The sequence below is a fragment of the Polyergus mexicanus genome, unplaced genomic scaffold (genome assembly GCF_030449975.1).
Source record: "Polyergus mexicanus isolate NDT 795.1 unplaced genomic scaffold, iyPolMexi1.0 SCAF_10, whole genome shotgun sequence".
Taxonomy (NCBI): Eukaryota; Metazoa; Arthropoda; class Insecta; order Hymenoptera; family Formicidae; genus Polyergus; species Polyergus mexicanus.
The window spans coordinates 433854-454713 of NW_027223330.1; the positions used below are offsets into that span (position 1 = coordinate 433854).

At 34.2% G+C, this 20860-nt stretch overlaps 2 protein-coding genes across 5 annotated transcripts; one reads left to right on the plus strand and one right to left on the minus strand.

The window, feature by feature from the left end:
• Positions 1 to 298: 298 nt before the first annotated feature.
• Mgat2 (alpha-1,6-mannosyl-glycoprotein 2-beta-N-acetylglucosaminyltransferase) lies at positions 299 to 18564 on the plus strand. Of its 4 annotated transcripts, none has more exons than XM_070303519.1 (9): positions 299 to 609; positions 11042 to 11071; positions 12546 to 12626; positions 12933 to 13116; positions 14197 to 14619; positions 14708 to 15017; positions 15497 to 15826; positions 16577 to 16827; positions 17002 to 18564. In XM_070303519.1, the coding sequence occupies exons 2-9, from the start codon at positions 11065 to 11067 to the stop codon at positions 17228 to 17230; spliced, it is 1815 nt and encodes a 604-aa protein (XP_070159620.1). In that variant the 5' UTR covers positions 299 to 609; positions 11042 to 11064; the 3' UTR covers positions 17231 to 18564. The 4 variants fall into 4 exon arrangements, with proteins under 4 accessions (XP_070159620.1, XP_070159619.1, XP_070159622.1 ...); XM_070303518.1 differs by lacking the exon at positions 299 to 609 and adding an exon at positions 7781 to 8779; XM_070303521.1 differs by lacking the exons at positions 299 to 609; positions 15497 to 15826 and adding an exon at positions 8131 to 8779.
• Positions 18565 to 18740: 176 nt separating this feature from the next.
• LOC138937341 (protein D2) lies at positions 18741 to 20833 on the minus strand. Its single transcript, XM_070303526.1, has 5 exons — positions 20419 to 20833; positions 20149 to 20258; positions 19759 to 19879; positions 19150 to 19363; positions 18741 to 19070 (listed from the first exon to the last, which is right to left on the minus strand). Exons 1-5 carry the CDS (start codon positions 20435 to 20437, stop codon positions 18932 to 18934), a joined length of 603 nt encoding a protein of 200 aa, XP_070159627.1. The 5' UTR covers positions 20438 to 20833; the 3' UTR covers positions 18741 to 18931.
• Between the last annotated feature and the right edge of the window lie 27 nt (positions 20834 to 20860).

Consider the following 20860-nt stretch of genomic DNA (forward strand, 5'->3'; position numbering starts at 1 on the left):
TTTTATTATATGTTTATATTAATATATTCGGTTGAACGAAAAGTTTGTGCCGTTTTTTCGATCTTTATCCGTTAACAAAAAAACGGAACAAACTTTCCACTCAATCTAATATACACTGTATGTAAAAGTCTATGGCGATACGAGAGTGGGAGCGTCGGCGTCGGCTTCTCCCATTCTCCCCACTCTTGCGCAAGCGCGGGACCAGCGACGGTGGAGGGGAGACGGCCTCACCACCAGCTTCCCCCACTCCGCCGGCGCGAATACGGCGCGCGGCGCGACGAGCGAGGGAAGGGAGAGCGTCAGTCGTTGAGGGTGAGTTGGCGGGAGTGTTTCGTACAGCTCGCATGCGGCGAGTGACGGCCGACCGGAACGCGCGCGCGGGCGTTCCTCGCGTTAATCGTTATTATCGAGAGTGAGAAACTTCGTGAGTGACAGTAGTAGTGGTGGTGGTGGTGGTGATGCTGCTGCATGTGGCTGATACGACGTTCCCTGTCATCGGTATCTTCGCGCTGGACGACGACCGCCGTCAACCCGCCACCGGAAATAGAGCCTCCCCGGAAGCTGCGCCCGGAACACAGCTCACCGTACCGGACGGGCCGAGCGCGCTATGTAAGTACGCATATATAATTATTAAACAGGCAAGAAATAACCCCCGCGTGATGACGATGTCCTACCGATCGATTCGTGCAAAATATCCGGCACGCTCCTCTCGTATTTTTCATTTCGTTTCGGCGCGTGTTGTCTCTGCTCCCTCTTGATATTTATTTCAAATAGATCTGTGATTGCGGACGTGTGATTGTCAGATGATAGCGACATCATCTGAACGCGTGCGTGTCGCGTATCGTATATATATATTGCGAGTAACATATATTAGACAGTTTTACGGCGTTAAAAATGCGCGGGTGCAAATCTTTAAATAATTATACCCTTAACCGATTAATAGAAGTGAATTCGCGATTTTTATGTATTTTATACGTTGAAAGGGGGAATCTCGCACGGGGGAGGGGGGGGGGGTACGATATATTCAAATCGTTTCTAAATGCAACGTGTTTAAATGTAATCCCTTCCAACCCCCCCCCCCCCCCCTGTGTGAGATGCAAACGACGCTAAACGCGACGACACATTTGAGCCTCCGGGATCCGAAAGTTAAATTTGACATTTAATGTAGGGCACGAAATATGCACGCGCGATATAATTGTCTGTAATTCGCGGTCGATGGTGACACTTGATGCAATTGTCGTATCGCGTATCGCGAATGTAGACGGTATACGCGACGTCTAATAAAACGTGGAGAAACTGTCCGTGTATGAGATAAAAAGAGAAAGAGAGAGAGGCTCTTATATATATTTTACGTATATATATATAATCTATTGAGAGAGAGAGAGAGAGAGAGAGAGGGAGAGAGTGAGGAAAGAAGGGGGGGGAGAGAGAACGAGAGAGAGAGAGAGAGAGGAAAGAAGGGAGGGAGAGAAAGAGAGAGAGAGAGAGAAACACGAGACAATCGGCATGCGCCGGCGACCGTAGTTTTGACAGCGTTACGTCGGCTTGTTCGATCCTGGCCTCGTCTACAGGTGAATATAGGAAAATGGAAGAGTCGATCTCTCGGTATACGAAAACGGAAGTACGAGAGTTACGAGATAGCGAACGATCGATATAATTCTCTAACCCTGATAAGGATATGTTTATATAACATATACGGCGAATTGAGAGATCGGTACGTCGACTTCAGATTTCTACAATACGCGAGAATCATATATCCAGTAACGTTTGCAAACATTGTGATTACGATCCTCGTAAACGTCAACGGACAATCGATTTGTAATTCTATAGATTCGTGTATCATATACGGAGATAATAATTATATAGTAAACAAATAGAAAAATATAATTTTTATAATCGTGGAACATGTTAACGTGTAAAAGAAATTACGCGCGATATTTTTATTCGATAATTTAGAATTATTGAAATATTTTCATACATAGACAAATGTAATTGTTAACAAATGATAAAAAAAAAAAAAAAAAAAAAATTACAATTTTTAAATAAATATCGTTACATTCCTGCTTTTTATAATAACTTTTGTAAAAAGATATTTTTCACGTGACTTGTATTGTAAAATTTCTCTATATAGTTTGTGGTGTCACGAATATAATAAAGTCATTGAAGTTATATTGTTTTCAATTCTCGTGTAGAGCTCGTATTTATATTACGATTTGCAAATATTGACCGTCAACTTGATTTGATCAGCGTCGATTGATTTTAATATTGAACCATTTGAAATAATTGGCAAGTGATAAATAAGAACTTAGAATCTATCAAGGGAGTTTTTACTAAGAATAATATTACTAAATGATTTTCAGTAGAGAAATATTCATATTAATGTTTATCTCTTAATATACATGATCTTTTATAACGTGTCCCAAGTTTTTGTCGCATCTTTCACAGATGTTTCTATATATGGAGTTTTTTTTTTTTTTTTTTTTTTTTTTTTTTTTTTTTTAATGAAAAAATATATAGACATAAAAATCTTAAATTTTTGTATATAAAATATTTAACGTTTTTAAAATATCAATTTAAACATAATGTAATGCGTATAAGATATCAATCGTGAAATAATTTCAGGAATCTTAAGTTGATGTAATCTCGAATGGAATTTAATTTTCACAAGCTTTTATTTAGCTAACTTTTATATATTATGTAATTAATTACAATTGAATAACTTTGTTTATAGAACGTTTAAAAAAGGTTAAAAAAAAATTTGTCTTATTTTATTTAATTATTAGGGGTACAACTTTGCTTCCGCCGTTCTCCTATAGATGGCTTTAGCGGTAAGTAGTGGTCGAGATAAATAGATCATAGACGTCATGCGATAAACTTGGGCATCTGTCAACATAACCCCCATAGAAACATTAGTCGATTTGTGTCCGCGTCATAAAGTTATTCTCGATTGAAAATGTCAGTTTACGAGCCAAATTCTCGTCATTTGCGGGAGGTTTTAATTTTCTGCTTCAATATGAAGAAATCTGCGGCCGAGGCTCATCGAATGCTCTCAAATACTTATGGCGAAGCCGCTATTAGCGAAAGAACGTGTCGCGAGTGGTTTCGACGCTTCAAGAACGGTGATTTTCACGGTCGAAGCGCGGCATAGCGGTGGAAGAGAGAAGGTTTTCGAAGATGCGGAATTGGAGGCATTACTTAATGAAGACTCGAGTCAAAGTCAAAAAGAATTGGCACGATCATTGGGAGTGACTCAACAAGCAATTTCAAAACTCGAATCATAAATGTATAATCAGTTTTTTACAATAAAGCCTCGAATTTCGGGAAAAAAACGGCGGAAGCAAAGTTGTACACCTAATATATTGACTTGGAGCTTGAAAGTATTATGCTTTAGACTCTTTTATATCCTAAGGAAAATGGTTAAAAGAGGGTAACTCGAAGTTTATTATGTCAGCCTTGTCTGGTTTCTACCTGAATGTAGAAAACAGGGTACGATCATATATAAAAGGGAGATATCGATTTATATTGAATATAAATTTCAAACTCGATTAAACTTTGGGATTTTAATCTCAGGAAGAAAAGGATTTCTTATTAAAAAATTTTTTATTTCAGATGTTGCGTATAATAATGAATTGTATTCTTAATTTAAGTTTATTAGAAGAAAGTAAATTTCTAATACACAACAAGCTGTTGTCGAAATTTCTGAGAAAGATTTGCGGTTTTTAGAGTTTTGCCATTAGTTGTAACAATATCGAACTGAAAAAAAAAAAAGTAGCTTCGAATCAATCGAAGACTTTATACAGGAAAAAACGAGAAGAGAAAGTATGATAATCGTGCCATATTTTATTTAGATTTAATAAACAATAGAACTTTTCCGAGACACACCTCTCTTTATGACGAACAAAAATTATTATAACGAAAAAATTCTGAAAAAGAAACGGTAAAGTAGAAAATTCTTGTTTTGCAACAAGACGGAAATTTAACGGATAAACAATCAACTAAATATGTTCATCCGACGAAATGGAGCAAAGGTGTTTTAATTTTTAAATTTATATTCGATAACGAGTAAGACAAGGAGAGTGATAAAAGCCGTGTGTAACAGGGTAAGAGAGACTAGAAATTTATTACGCAACTCTTCGCATACGGGAACATCCGTTTTACGCAATAAAAAAAAAATTCTTGAATCGTTTTTGTGATGGACCAGAAAAGTTTTATTATACATAAATGTATAGCGGGTGTTGGATAAAATGCTAATGGACAAGACTTAAGTGACAATTGCTTCGTTTACATTCATTAACACTTTACATCTTAAGTAACACTTCTTTCGACGTCGCATTTAAATGAACACCTCGTCAGATAATGTAAACGATGTTCATTTACATGCTATTATAACATTTACAGTAATAAACGTACTTGACGAACACAAAGCGATTGTTATGGAAATTAAAATGTTTTATTATTGAGAACGTAAAGTTTATCGTCGAATCAAAGATTATAGAGGTATGAATGATATTAATAATCGAAAGCTTTGAAAAATCGAGCTTCGGGAGAGAATACAATCTTACATTTGAATTTATTTTTTAGCAAAAGAAATTCATTTTAAAATATAGAGAATTATATAATTGAGAATTTAATTATTCAGATTATTAAGTATTTAAAAATTCGTATTTAAATTTAATTTGATTTAAATTAATATTTAAATTTAATGAAACTTTGATGCAATATTACTTCAATTTCCAAAAAAGGAAAACTTCTCGTACCAAATATATACGTCCATTAACGAATACTTTATACATATAGTTCCGCATTGTGTCGCATCGTTATCCAATATCCCGACGCTACAGCTGGGAATAAACTGCTTCACTTATCAATAAATGCTGAAAAATATTATGCCTCTATGCGATTATTCTGCAATTTAAAAGTACGATTTTAATATCGGCTAAATTTTGCAATTGTATATCGCAACAAACATGATGTAAGATACATGTTATATTTTTCTTTCCTCTCTCTCTCTCTCTCTCTCTCTCTCTCTCTCTCTCTCTATTTTCATCCTCTCCTCTCATACAAAGAAATTAATTTTTCTCGAACGCATACATAATTACAATTATCGCGTTGCCTAGTAATTATTTTCTTTTTATATCATAAATAATGATATTATACACGCATTATAGAAATTCGACGTTACAAGACGCTATACTGCGAATTTCCGATTATATCACTGCATATATATAATTACAACATTAGAGCATGCTTCCCTTATTATGGATAATTTCTTGTTATTCTGATGCCTTTATTTGCGATTGACGCATCCGGCGCTTTTCGATTTTCATGCTCTCGGGACGCATAAACATCAGCTTTTTCCGAGAATCGCAAAATATGCGAAAAGCCCGAAAAAAATGTACGCACTTGACAAGGACGGAGCGAACTGATAGATATCCTGTTCTTTACGCGGGTCGGGATCACTAATTTTTCTTAATATTATTAGAAATAATAAAATAAATTAATTTTATAACACATAATTTTTTTTTATTTGGTTGTAATATTTTTTGATATCATTATTTTTGTAGAAAATTAAAACAACTAGTTTGTATAACAGTTTTTTTTTTTTTTTTAATTAAAATGTTTTTATTTAAATAATAATAAAAGAAACAAATTTTATAGCATACATTTTTATTTATTCGGTGCAATCTTTTTTATATCATTATTTTTCTAGGAAATTTAAACAACTATTTTGTACGACAGTAATTTTTTGGGGTTAAAATTTTGTACAATTAAAATGATACTATTTTCTATAGAGTTAAAACGACATTATTTTGTAGAGCAGTTTTTTATAGTAATTTTAAAATAAAACAATTTTTTTGTGTAACACTTTTTCACATGGCGCGTGCACTTGGCGCCTTTTTTTTTTTTTACCTTTTTTAAAAAGGTGAGTTTTTAGGGATTATCGCCAATATCGCAATCTCATTGCGCCGTTAACCGCGGCGCGTACGCAGTTTCCGGCTCCATGAGATTGGAGTTAATTATTTATTTGCGTCGATCTGCGCGCCGTGAGCTGAAAAAAAAAAAAAATACGACGCTGGTTTTGTATACGGAGCTGCCGTTATAAAAAAACACATAGTTTTATTTCTTTTATTAAATAATTAATTATGAAGTTAAATAATTGATTATAAAATTTGTATAAATTAAAAATAATTAAATCTTGATGAATAAATAAAAGCACATTTTATTGTTCTAATTATTATTCCAGAAATTCATACTTTCAACTTGTATTATATGAACATTTTGTATAGTTAATGATAATAATTTTTAACGAGAAGAATATGTATCCTAAAGAAAATATTTGATTTTAATTTCTAAAGAGTTTATTATTTCAAAATAACGATATAAGCTAAATATTTTTATACCAAACAAAGAGATCCGGACTTAGACCAGCTTTATGGAGAGTATACAATGATTTTACATAACACGCACATTATGTATCGTATATTCATACATATAGGGGATTATAAAAGCACCGGATCTTTTAATAACAGATTTTATTTATAATCAAATTGGAAATAAGTTTTCTTTAACAAGATATGTCAAGGCATATCGATAAATTTCGAACTTTGAGATCTTGAAAAAGGACTTTTTACACATTGAAAATTGGTAAATTAAATGGATAATAAAATTATATTTTTAATTTTAGGTGGAATTTATTATGAGAGAATTTTTATTTGACTCTTGATTACAAAGAAATACGATGAAAAAATTTAATATAAACTACTGCAAAAAAAAAAAAAATGACAATCTTCCTTGATATTTTCGCTAAGGAAAAATCGTTTCAAATTTATCCAAAAAATCTGTTATTAAATGTATTTTCAGTGAACATTTTATGAAGCTCTATATATGTATAACTGCCGTATATATAATGTGTCTATCATACGTGATCCATGAAATTTTACTGATTCATTATCTGACGATCGCACGTGGTCAGTATTAACGATAAACTAGCCGTGTCCGACCGTGGAGGAAACTGTCAGAAATTCCATCGAGACTTTTGGTCGCAGTGTAACGAACGAATGGTAGCGCGCGATAAAAGATAACGATTGGTGTACACGGTACCTGGTCCCCTCTCGAGAATAAATAATAAGAGAGAGATAAAAAGAGAGAGAGAGAGAGAGAGAGAGAGATCGTTTGGCAAAGATATCGACGCGAATGTCATTTTGGTAGCGAAGAGAATCTCATGGTTCGACACACCAGCAGCTAAGACATATTTAGAAATAGCTATAGTTTCGTTGAAAATGAATGGTAAATACGCCTACCTTTTGCGTTATTAAACGATTTCTCGCCTATATTTTCCTTAGAATTCTAACAATTTCTTTAGATCTGTAAAAAGTAAAGGAATTGATTTAACAGTGGTAATTGATTTTTCGTTGTGCGCTAATTATATAAAGACATTATTGAGATATTCATTTCTGTCCCCTTTAAAAAAAAATATTGATTCTCAGATATTAATAAATATTAAAAATATTAATTTTTTCGATCTTTTTTAAACGTACAGTAAATGGAAAATTAAATACCAATTAAAAGCTTACTTTTCTAAAATCCTAAAATCTTAAAATGTACGCGTATTTTGAATTTATTTTATTTTTTATGTAGTTACGATTATTTTATTATAATGAATAAATTATATTTTTGAGTGCCCGGTCACATGCAATAATATTTTGTCGCGCTTGATTTCTTAAAGTCTTTGCTTATATATATTTTTTGATAGACTCTAATAATATTGGAGTGAGTTAATTAAATCTTTACTAAATGTCTGAAGCGTCGACTATACGCAAAACATGCTATTACGTAAACTCTTATGGAATTTCATGATCACACGAACGAGACTAAGAATGAAATGGAAAATTTTTCTGATAGACTCCGTGAACCATGAGAAGTGAAAGGTAAAAATTCTCGACAGGCAAGATCGATAGCTGTAAAATAAGTTGTCGAATATGGAAAAAAAAATTTTCGGTCTCTCGGTTTCTATCAAACTTTACGGATAATTTTATTACACCATATAAATCGTACATGATAAAATGCTTGAAACAATCATGAGCTTATAGCTCAATCGTGACACAATTCTGTCAAATGGAACGATAAAGCGAATCTGCTTTACGTCACGCGAATGTTCGATATACAACGATAATATATTGTGTCCGGTCTAGTTTTCTTATTCGAATAAATATTTTTATGCAAGATACACGCTTCTAAAGCGTGTCTTATTGGCGTTGTATCGTACTTCGTCGTGTAATACGTAATCTCGAACGAGGAAATGATCAAGGCGATTATGAGGGAACGTCGGATTGAAAAAAAAAAAAAAAAAAAATTGTTACGTACGATTACTCATACTAAGCGAATCGATATTCAGGGACACTGCGGTAATATCCAGCGTGAGGTAGCTCACACACACAACGTACATACACGGATATTTTACATAATATAAGTAGCGACATATCGGTGAACCACCCACCTAGTCCCTTCCTGTTCGTTTGCGTGTGTACGCGAGGATACATATATATATATCTCACCGATATGCAAGCGTATACGTATGACGATCCGATGCATTATTCAGCGGCAACCAATGGTAGCAACGCCATGCGCGATAACAAGTATAGCATCTTCTCTCCGAGAAACACAGAAATAGATGTGCACTCGTCAAAAGCGCTAGAGCGAGGCCATGTATCCGCGAATAAAGGGATCGAAATTTTCAGCGATCGCTTTCAACGTTTTGTTTCGACATTAACGCGCAATGGTATGTTCATCATCGTATTACTATATATATATGTATATATCGCGTGTTTACATAATTAATTCGTGATATAGTAGGAAATGAAAATTGACGGCGATTAGTGTGTGAGAAAGTGCAAACAGTCATTCTATTTTTTTTTTTTTTAAATCTCTACTTTTTTTAAATTGATTCTATTGTCTTTTATATTTGTAATAAATTTTTAATTTTTTTATCACATTGTATACCTAGTGTGTAATTGAGTTTCGTATTGAAATATCGTTAAAATAAAGTCCGCTTGAAGTTGAATGAAAGATTTGCCCGATTAAACTCATCGATCTGTGAATATCGAGTTCCATGTACCGTATGCCTCGATAATTATAAGGAAATTGATGACAAGCTTGTATCGGTCTATTTGCCAATCCGATTTTGTGTCTGACGATTTCATCCACGGTAGTGAGCATTGAATGCTGCATTCTGCAGTATGTAAAATGCATATTTCATATTTTGTGATTCTAAAAGCGCGTAAATAAAAGAAAGCTATATATTTTATCTTTATATAAATATTTTATAGAAATATTTCTGTAAAAAAAAAAAATCCCCTTTTTCTTTAGCAAAATTACTTTGCATTACATGTGATAAAGATGAAAAGTGAAAGATAACACAGCTATTTATTATTTAAAATATGTAAAATTATTTTGTATCATGTGTTACAATATGGGAAAAAAATTTCAAATAATTAATTACATCATCCGAAAGGATTTATCATATGTATTTATGTACATACATGTGCGATAAAGTGATTTTCAATTATTCGTGTATTTTCTTTTTTTTTCTTTCTTTCTTTTTTTTTTCACGTTAGGTAACGTGATAGGTGACAAAATTATATGGACAAGATATGATATAAAAGCACATTGTTTCGAGCACTTTCAATTACAATATGACAATCAGATTCGCGTAGAAACATAATAATATACACGCGGATATGATTGCGTTTGTAAAGGCTGTTATCCAAAGGCTCATTTAAGCGAAACGGTATTGAATCGATATCGTATAAGAGTAGCTTGTACATACATATACAATTTGCATAACGTAGGCTTAATTTCACATCCGGTCGTATCATATAATATAGTATATATTCATACCTACTGCTATCCTTTCAAGTGTAATGTATGACATGTATTTGTGATATGTATTTTGATTACCTCTTTATAGACATCATATAAACTTTAATTGCAACGATAAGACCAGTAGTTAATCTTTTTATGCTTCCACGTGTATATATACCGCGTCCTTATGTCATATAATTATTTAGTTTTTTTTTTTTTTTATATAAATTAATCGAGAGTATTTGATATTATATATAATAAAGATAAAAGTAAACTCTTTTTTTCATCTTTTTTGTCGTTTGCTTCTAATTTCAAGAAGTAAGTTTACAATAATTGAGAGATACAGTAAACATTTAATTCTAAATATTTAAAAAAATATTTATAATTCTAAAATTAATAAATTGTATGGAAATTTTATCTCGAATAAAAAAGATTAGTAAATGATCAAAAGCAGTTGTGTATATACATATACTGGGTGGCCCATTTTAATCCATCCAGTCAAATATCTCAAAAACCAAGCCCGGAAGAAAAAAATACATTGTAAATAATTTTCTTAAAAACAATTTTTTTTTATACTAATTGATTAATCTCGTTATTCTGTACATAGAAGTATTACGGTAAGATTATCAAAAACTAAATATTTTACGAGATATTTTATTTTTTATATCAAAATATGTCAGATTAAAATATAAAATAACTCAAAAAGCACTTAATAAAAAAATACTGTATTATAGTGTTTTGGAAAGCTCTCGATGTCAGCTACAAGAATACTAAATAAAAAATGGGGGTTTCTATTTAAGATTTTAAAGCTGACCTTCAAATAATTTTCCAAGGTCAAATCATTGTCACCATCTTATGGCCCCCTCGAAACCAAACAACTTTTGTCTGAAACATTTTTCTCTTCCGGGCTTGATTTTTGAGATATTTGCCTGAGGAGATTAAAATGGGACACCCAGTATATATATATATATATCATTATTATTATTATTATCTATAATCCGTATCACTTTTTTGCTGATTGATTTTACGATTTTGTACGATTTCGTATTACTTGAATTTAAAAATATGCGCGCATATATTTTTAGAAATCTACAATATGTGTAAATATTTTCACTTTAATTTTAGCAAGCTTCTCAATTTGCTATATAAATCGCTAATACTCGTGTGAATTTTGTTTTAGGACAATCTCCTAGGAATGACACTATGAAAGGTGAGTGAAAAAAAAATAGGTTTTTAAGACCAGTTTAGCCTCGAAACGATTTCTGAAGAGTAAATAAGGTATGATTCACGTAAAATGTGACAGGCTGTTTTTCTTCACGAAAAAGAATGAGCATAGTGATAAAATTTCTTTGCTTTAATCGTCATTGGGGCTTACAAGATAAATGGGATACTGTCATGGGGTTGCTACTTTTTCGAGTTCAACCCGCAATCCTCCGGGTTTAGGAAAGAATTTCCAGGTTTTCGACTTAAGTAGAGAATTTGCTAGGCCATATTCAGACGTGAATCATTATTTTTTCTAAAAAAAATCTTCATATTCTTTTACCTTACAATACGATTGTTAATATAATACTTGATGTAATTTTATGATTACATCAAGTATTATATTAACCAAGGAAAAATTACTAAGGAACCCTTAAAGTAAGAATCACGTTTTTTAAGAAAAAAATCAATTATGGTAGTATCTTTTGTATTGCAATTATTATGTTGTATATATTTTATTTATATTCTTTATTTCATAGTAATGCGTAATCTTAGAGCGCAATATTTTTTCTACATGGAAGTAATATATATTTGCGATTCGGGGAAAAAAAAATGGATTATAATAATAAATAATATCCATTTTTTTCTTTTTTGCTAAAACAATCTATTGGTAAAATTCTATATCTAACGCTGTCAGATCCTCTCAGACAGCGTAAATGCAGCATTTTCTTGAAAGTCGTAGGTAAATGAAATGTCACGTGAAATATTTATCTCGCCTTTCAATGGGCTCACCTTGATACTCTTATGCGTAGAATAATGCAAAGGATTGTTCTATGTAAAAAGAAGAAAAGAAAAAAATATACGATTTTATCTAAAATCTCAAGAATTGAAATAGGTTGCCCCCTGCGGAGAGAGCTCGGTAACTATATCTTATAAAGGGTTTTAACGAACCTTGAATGTATACGTAAGAAAAGAATTTTGTATGCCAACGCTGCCTTAAAAAAATAGCTTGTAACACGTTGAATCCTCCTACATAAAGTCGACTCGAAACTGCAGTTTCAGGTTTCAGTCCACTCGTCGAAGTGTTTGTCGAACCGATGCAACGCGCGCGTATCTCGTCATGCAGGATGAAGTAATCTCGTGACAATGTTGCTTATATATTATGACGCATCACAGTTTGTTATATTCATTTGTAAAAGTTATATAAATGCGACACGTGATATAAAAGTTATTTATAAATTTTTAAAGGATGATGACGATTTCTTTTCGTCCAATTTTTATAACACGAATGTGTTGGATGCGATGTAAGAGGTATTAAAAATTTAAGTAAAAAAAAGTTTCCTATATCTGCTCATTTTCTTGCACAATATTTTTTTAAGATAAAAAAATGTAATGCAATCTAAGAGAGAAAACTAAGCAATGAGAAAAAGTAGTTTGCTATCATGCGCGTACATTTATTTAACATTAATTATTTCTATGCGCAGGAAAAGGTCACGACTCGACCGTACAAGGTTTTACGAAGCAGTACCCCGGCTGTATATTATATAGCAGGAAAAAGTCGGGAGGTAAATTTAATGATAGCACATCATCGCACATTATAAAATATTGATGGGATAGAGTGATAGAATCGGAAGATATGAAGTTCCAGCTTGACATGACACGAAAAATTGGTAATAAAAATTTCCTTTTAATCAGAATGAATCTCAATTGTAATATCTTTCGATAAAATTCTCACGCCTGTATACGAAGAATTCATTTTTCATCATGTTAGTAAAAAATCCTTTAAACTTACTTTCGAGATAAAGGATTCTCATATGAGAGAATAAGATATTGAAATCATATAATATTTTTAACGGTTGATATATATTTAGGAACGACGGTTGTCGGAGGGTCGAGATCAGGTCGCGGGATTCTATTGAGGACCCTCGTGTTCGTCTTCCTGGCTACGTTTCTCTGGCTTCAGCTTCACGTGATCAGTTTAACGGGTCGAGATGATTCCGGGCAATCGTCACCGAATGAGACGCTTTATTCCCTCGTACCTCAAGAATTGCATAGGTAATATCAGCAAGTTTCATAGAACTGTCATTATTATTGCAAATATCGTTATTATCTCATTCGTAATATAATACTCTAGATATTATTATTATTAAAATGTTTTTAGCGACCGGATACTTTTTTGTATGTATTGTATATATAATTTCTCAACATTTTTCTTCAATTTTATATATGTTTGAAGTCTGTTTTAAATACGTTCAAAATTAAAAATTCTTAAAAATCTATTTCTCTCAAAATGTTATACTATTGTATTCATAAACTTTTACTATTAAAAATTGATCTTATATATTAGGTGTACAACTTTGCTTCCGCCGTTTTCCTATAGATGGCTTTAGCGATAAGTAGTGGTCGAAATAAATAGATCACAGACGTCATGCGATAAACTTGGGCATCTGTCAACATAACCCCATAGAAACATTAGTCGATTTGTGTCCGCGGCATAAAGTTATTCTCGATTGAAAATGTCAGTTTACGAGCCAAATTCTCGTCATTTGCGGGAGGTTTTAATTTTCTGCTTCAATATGAAGAAATCTGCGGCCGAGGCTCATCGAATGCTCTCAAATACTTATGGTGAAGCCGCTATTAGCGAAAGAACGTGTCGCGAGTGGTTTCAACGCTTCAAGAACGGTGATTTTCACGTCGAAGACCGGCATAGCGGTGGAGAAGAGAGAAGGTTTTCGAAGATGCGGAATTGGAGGCATTACTTAATGAAGACTCGAGTCAAAGTCAAAAAGAATTGGCACGATCATTGGGAGTGGACAATACTTTGAATCATAAATGTATAATCAGTTTTTTACAATAAAGCTTTAAATTTCGAAAAAAAAAAAACGGCGTAAGCAAAGTTGTACACCTAATATGATGATATTTAAACAGATTTAAAAATGATGTACTGTTCACACATCAATAAAAACATATAATATAAAATGTCAATAAAAGATCAATTTTTTTAATATTCTTCAAAGTATTCCTAAAAATCATCAATTTTTCATACTTGTAGAATAAACTGGGCTCTTAATTGATAAGGAACGATCATGTCGATGACAACATATTCTGCTACGAGATAACATCTTGAAATTTCAGATTTTTAAAGGAAGGACGTAACTCGTCCACAAGCTTGACGAATGCTAGTTCAGGAGCGCTCACGGAACTGGAGATCGCGGAAATCCGGCGCAAGATTGAACGGGCGAATGCGGAGCAAAAAGTATACAATGAGGAGGCGTTTGGACCGTTGGCCAGCGACGCACCGATTATAGTCATTCAAGTGCACACGCGGCTCACTTATCTGCGACACCTTGTCGTCTCGCTTGCGCAGGCTAAGGATATCGAGCAGGCTCTTCTCGTATTTAGCCACGACATCTGGCATCCGGATATCAATTATCTCGTGCAGAGCGTCGATTTTTGTCGGGTCATGCAGATCTTTTATCCGCACAGTATACAGACTCATCCTCGTACGTTTCCTGGCGAAGGACCCAACGACTGCCCGCGAAATATTCGCAAGGAACAGTGAGTACAAATATTGCTTCGTTATTTATAATGCATCGCTAGATTTTTCTTGATCGAATTTAATTGAATTTTGCGCTCTTCTTCGCAGGGCCTTAAACTTAAAATGCACCAACGCCAAACATCCGGACTTGTATGGCCACTATAGGGAAGCTAAATTTACGCAGACGAAGCATCACTGGTGGTGGAAAGCGACTAGGGTATTCGAACATTTGTCGGCGACGAGAAACCACAGCGGAATGGTCCTTTTCCTCGAGGAGGATCATTACGTTGCTGAAGATTTCTTACATGTGCTCAGACTCATGGAGCGCACGTGTAAGCTCAGTTGTGAGAGATGCAATGTTCTGTCGTTGGGTACATATTTAAAGACGTACAACTATTTTACGGATTTTAGTCGTAAGGTGAGAGAGTTTCTTTTATATATATATATATATTGGCCTTTGTACAGTCTTAATCTTGCTTTACGCGATGTTCCATGCACAAGAGATGAGGACTATGAATACGGGCGGGTACACGTTAACAAGAGACTCATTTTTAAGCAATTGCATCGGCAATACATAGACGGTCCGACGTTTATTTAGCAATTTACGCACTTATGTCCTCAATCATATAATTAAGCAAATAATAATAATTTCTCATGGGCACATAAATATATTATTACTAACACTTGATAACGTGACAATATCGATAAAACGCGCTTTCTCGCTTTTAAGCGACACGTATATCTCTCTCTTTGATTAATCCGACACGCAGAATTCTCGAAACAGAAATATCGAGTCGTCGCACCGCTGCACGTTTACCATGTTAAACGTGTCCGACGTATCATATGTTCACCATTAGTGTGTCTATGTCAATGTTTCACGCACGCCCGATCCGTTAGTTCCTCGGCGTCGATAGCGCTCTGCAGAAGGAGCTTCTTCGTGGGCTAAAGCGGCAGGAGGTATCGGCGTTGAAGCAGAGACAGCAGATCGGCAGCAGGATCAGCGACAACATTGTTACCACTGTCAACGGCGATGGTAGCGATGGCGTTAATAACGCCGCTGGTAACACGCCCGGTACCGGTAACGAAAGTATTGGAAGTGGCGGCCGAGGTAGCGGCAGCGTCAACATCGGCGTGTCCTCCACTCACTATCAGAACGCGAACACGATACAAGCGGCATCCGCGTGGGCCTTTCAACTCCTGCCTAGCCTCTACAATCATTATCAGAAGGTTCTCGAGAATCCCATCCGAATAGCAGCAACAAAACCGCCTGCCGCCTTAGATACTTTGTTTCTTTCTCGCACAGCTCCTTTTGTTTTCTCGCTTCGCCCCTTTCGTGTTATCCCTATGAAAACGCGAGTAGTATCTTGCTCGTTATCCTCTCAGTAAACTTTATACGATACATTGCCAAATTTTGCACGGCTTCTACCAGTATCGATCCAAAGACACACTGTGTGGCGATCGATTGTATTAGCTCAGATTGCTTAACGTTGAGTTAGAGGACTGAGAAGCTCTCTTTGTCCTGTAGAGAAACAGTAGAGCATTACTCGAATTCTTTATAGACAAATATTGATTCAACATTCAATATTATACAGCGTATTGTCTTACCAAATACATAACATGGGTGAAATTTCTTTGTAGATGAATTTTCGTTTTCTCGAGACAGAGTAGTGCATGCTTCGAACATCATACAAACACGATACAAAGTCATAATATAATCGACCAGATATCGCCGTGAGCGTACAAAGTTTGTTCGCAAGTCATAAAGTATGGTGATTTGGACAAAAAAATGGCAAGCTTGGATTGAATACTGGAATTATATCGAGAAGTGCGATTGAAATTCTGACTTTGTCTCAATTGATCGCTTTACGTGTAGACATAGCGTAGTATTGATTAGTTTCTCCAGTAGTATGTTACATAAGAAGATGCGAAAAGTTGCGAAATTATTATCATCTGATTTCCTTTGTTCTATCGAGACAGGCGGAAGTGACACCATGGATATCCAGCAAACATAACATGGGCATGGCATTCAATCGCATCACGTGGAATAAATTGCGAAAATGCGCCGCGCAGTTCTGCTCATACGACGACTATAACTGGGACTGGAGTCTGCAGTACATCGCGCAAACATGCCTGCCGCCTAGCCGAGGCGCCGGAATAGCGCCTCGCGCTGAATCCGGATTGATCACGATGACGATGAGAGCTCCTAGAGTCTTCCATATCGGAGAATGGCAAGTACAATAGCGCCATTGTTTCGCATCAAATATAAATTCAATTTCTTTAACTTTCGTCCTACGACCCGCATAATACTTTTCTTATCATTATTGGACATTATTTGCAAGCATTTAATTTCGGCGTTAAAATGTTTCTAATTAAATATGTATTGTATGTATTTGCCTTTACAGTGGAGTACATCATAAGAAGAACAATTGCGAGTCGACAGCGGTGATAGCAAAGGTTCAAAACGTTTTGAAGGCGGCGCGCAATCATCTGTTTCCTTCGCAGTTAACGTTGACGATCGCTGGAACGGCGAAGAAGACTAAACTCCGCAAGGGCAACGGCGGTTGGGGAGACATACGGGATCATCAGCTTTGCTGGAATATATCTGTATACCCAGATCTAGTTTTGCCATGAAGATCTAAAATTGCAAACTCTGTTTCTGTTATACAACGTATTGCAAATTTGTAATACGAAAACCTATAGTTATCGAACAATTGTCGAGTATCTATCGTGATGAGTCTATCACGGCAATCTAGCAATATATTCAACAGTACCGTTCTTACAGAGTATTTAAAAATGTTTGGTAAGATGGTACGTACAATAAGGGGGACTGCTAAATAATCTCCATTGTTCTACAAATCGATTTTGAAATGCGCTGAACGTATTACCATCGCTGTCAATGATCGTAAGACCGCTGTCACTGCCAGGAATAGAAGATTTCTTCTGCGAATGCAAGTATTCATGAACGTTTTGTTGCGATAGGATGATGTAATATCGAAGAAAGAGGATTCGACGGTGAGTTCAATTTGGTGCTATCCTGAAAGAAAACAGTTTTTTACGGTATATTTAATTCGCTAATTAATCTGCTAAGTCACATCCGCTGTATAGATGCAAAACAGTAAAGATACTAAAAACTATGTCGCTGCAGATAAATTAGCGAAAAATAGATTTCGCACAAATAAAAAGGCGAAATTCGACGCGCGTTGATAATGTATCAATGAAGAAAGAGGAGATTTACTTATTCAGCATTGCGTTGTCCACAAAAATAGTATGATAAAAGCATTGGTAATAAGACGTTGCGTTTTCTCAATTTATCGTGTTTTGAACTGCTGCTCACGGAACAAGCGTACTCGCTCGAAGAAAGAGTAATCTTTCTAAAGGACGATACGCGAAAATACACGATAGACAGATGTGTTTGATCAAACTTAAATATATATTATCATAATATTCTAAAGGCCTATATATGACAAGACAGTGGAAAGGTTAATGTATTTAATTTAATGTCACCAATTCTCTATGACGGAAATGCAAGCGAACATTCGTATAAAACTGCAAAACCAAAGCAATATATAGACAAGAAAGGCTACACTCTGTATTTCTGTAACATCATGACGAAATTAACGTCTCTCCTTCCCGATTAGTTTCTATCTGTTCTTTTTGAGATGCAACGCTGGACAGTGAATCAGCATCATAATCTCGATCACGAAATGCGCTCATCATATTCTAGTCAATGTGTATAACGTAACGCTAAAACTGCAAGTATTTAATAATCGATCGTAGAGAGTAAGCATAAAAATAATGATAAGCTTAAAATTAAGGTTTCACACCTACTACTAGTGATACGCCCGTAAAGGCGCTCTAACGTCTTGTAATGACCTCGGGGATACGAACGTAATGAATGTCATGTACCTTTTATATTTATAACAATAAAACAACATGCAACGAAAATAGATAGAATTCGTCAAAAACTGCTTTATGTAGTATAAAGTTCTTATTTCTGCGACATTAATAATGCTTTCGTAGGAATGAACTTGCATTTTGAGAAAGATACATGACTATATTTAAGAACACACGCGCTTCGTTTTTCGTGAAAATTAAGTATCAATAACTTAAATTATTAATTTGTTATAATTTTTTTTATCTTCTTTTCATTTTGAACAATGACATAAATTTGTGATACGCTATTCTTATAATATAATTTTAAAAAATAGTAAAGAAATATTTCTTTTTTAAAAGATTTTCTAAAAGTATTAATAGTAATATATTGTATAATGTAAGAAATTAAAATTTTTATATACTTGTATTTATCTAAAGTTTGATATCGTATATGATTGATTAAAGATTCAGATGCTTATGATAGAGAGGCACATTGTCATCGTACTCCGCTAGCATGAAATTACCAGCGATTGGACCTTCCAAATTATATTTTTCTGCGAACTTCTTGATGGAAAATCTCTTTCGTTGATTTCCATCCCTATAATCAGAGGAAACAAAAGATGTATTATCAAATATCTGGTCGTACGCGGTACAGTGCGAGTACAACATTTATTCACCAAGTACTCAATCTTCTTTCGTCAAAGGTAATAGCACCCTGATTTTGTTTATAAATGAGAAACACGTAGCGATGTTTTCCGGTATCTTTTGGCGGAGCAGGACCGACGTACTCTGCTAGAATTTCGCCTTTAGCTACATTTTCCTCCGGTATATTACCCACGAGCCAATGTCGGAATTCTCGGTTGTATCCTCCCCTCCTCGGAACATCAGGATCTATGATATATAGAATACGTTCAGACGCAAAAATTTTACCAAAACGATGCCTACGTATAAGAAAAGTAATGAAATAATATTAAAACTAATATTATTAAATCGAAATTAATTTTAATATTCCAAATGATTAGATATATTTGCACATTGTTATTAAATTTACACGAGTCTCAACATGATAATTAAAATGCCAGCGAATCATCGCGTCGCAAAATAGCGACGTAGAGAGAAAACTGGTTTCCGAGACGGTGAAAGTTAAACCGGTCGAGGATAGCGCATTTGACTATCTCGTAATTTATATAGCGTGGAACGCACGTCGCGTATTGAGGAAAAACTTACTTTCACTCGGAACATTGTAAAATCAATTACATAATTCAAATGATATGCACAAATGTTACCTGTCATAACGAGTGTATACAAAACTCCGCCTTCGTGTTTATAATGTATTTCAGGTATCTCATGAGTTTCAGTTGGCGTCAGCTCGTTTCCCAAATCGATCACCTTATCGCCGTATTTTACCTGAATAATGGAGAATCGTTTGCTAAATAATCCCGCGATACAATCGCCATCGACGATTTCTTAAATTGTTTTAAGCCAATATTGTTATCTATAAATTTTAATCTGGAAATCTCATCTTACGGATAAATGTTGCGAAAATGCATTATTAAACTTGACAATTGGTAAAAGTTTTAGCTGCATAATGAAAAATTTCAAAAAACAACAAAATAAAGTTAGAAATCTCTAAAATTAAATTCTTACAAATATATGTACATTTTCAGCAAACATACCTCGATCTTCTCTGTTGGTGCCTTATCTATGATATCGGGCTCAATATTTGCTTTCTTAAATTCTGATTCCACATCGCCTAACGAAAGGCCAATAGCACAGAGAAGAATTCCTAAATTTTATCATGGCAAAAAAAAATTTTAATCGAAAAGCGAAACAAGTTATCATTAAATAACAATTTTTGCATTGAAACGAAAATGACATTTATATGATTTTCTTTACACGATTAGTATGTAAAATAACAATAAGCAAGACTGTGCAACACAACAAACCTGATATTAAATACTTCATATTTGATGACACTGTTTTCAGGAAGATACAACGATTATTAATGAAAGAATTCGTAAGAGATAGGTTTTAAACATGTATCCCCACCAGTTTTCTTGTCACAAGGCCGATCTTGCCGGCCTTTCTTCAACATATACAATATATATATATAATATAGCTATCATTGAGTAAAAAAGAAAAAATCTTTATTCAATGATAACTATACACAAATTATATAAAACTGAATATACAAATTATATACATATGATCGAGCTGACGAAACAATCGCCTGCAAAATAATGTAGCCTATTTCAAAGAACGCAGAAGTTTTTTCTTATAGTTTCTTCTTAGTAGAATGAAAACTAATTTTTATAACATTAACGTCAGTCTATAAACTTTTAATCAACTTTTATCAAAATTTTTTCTTGTTTTATATTTTTATTTTAG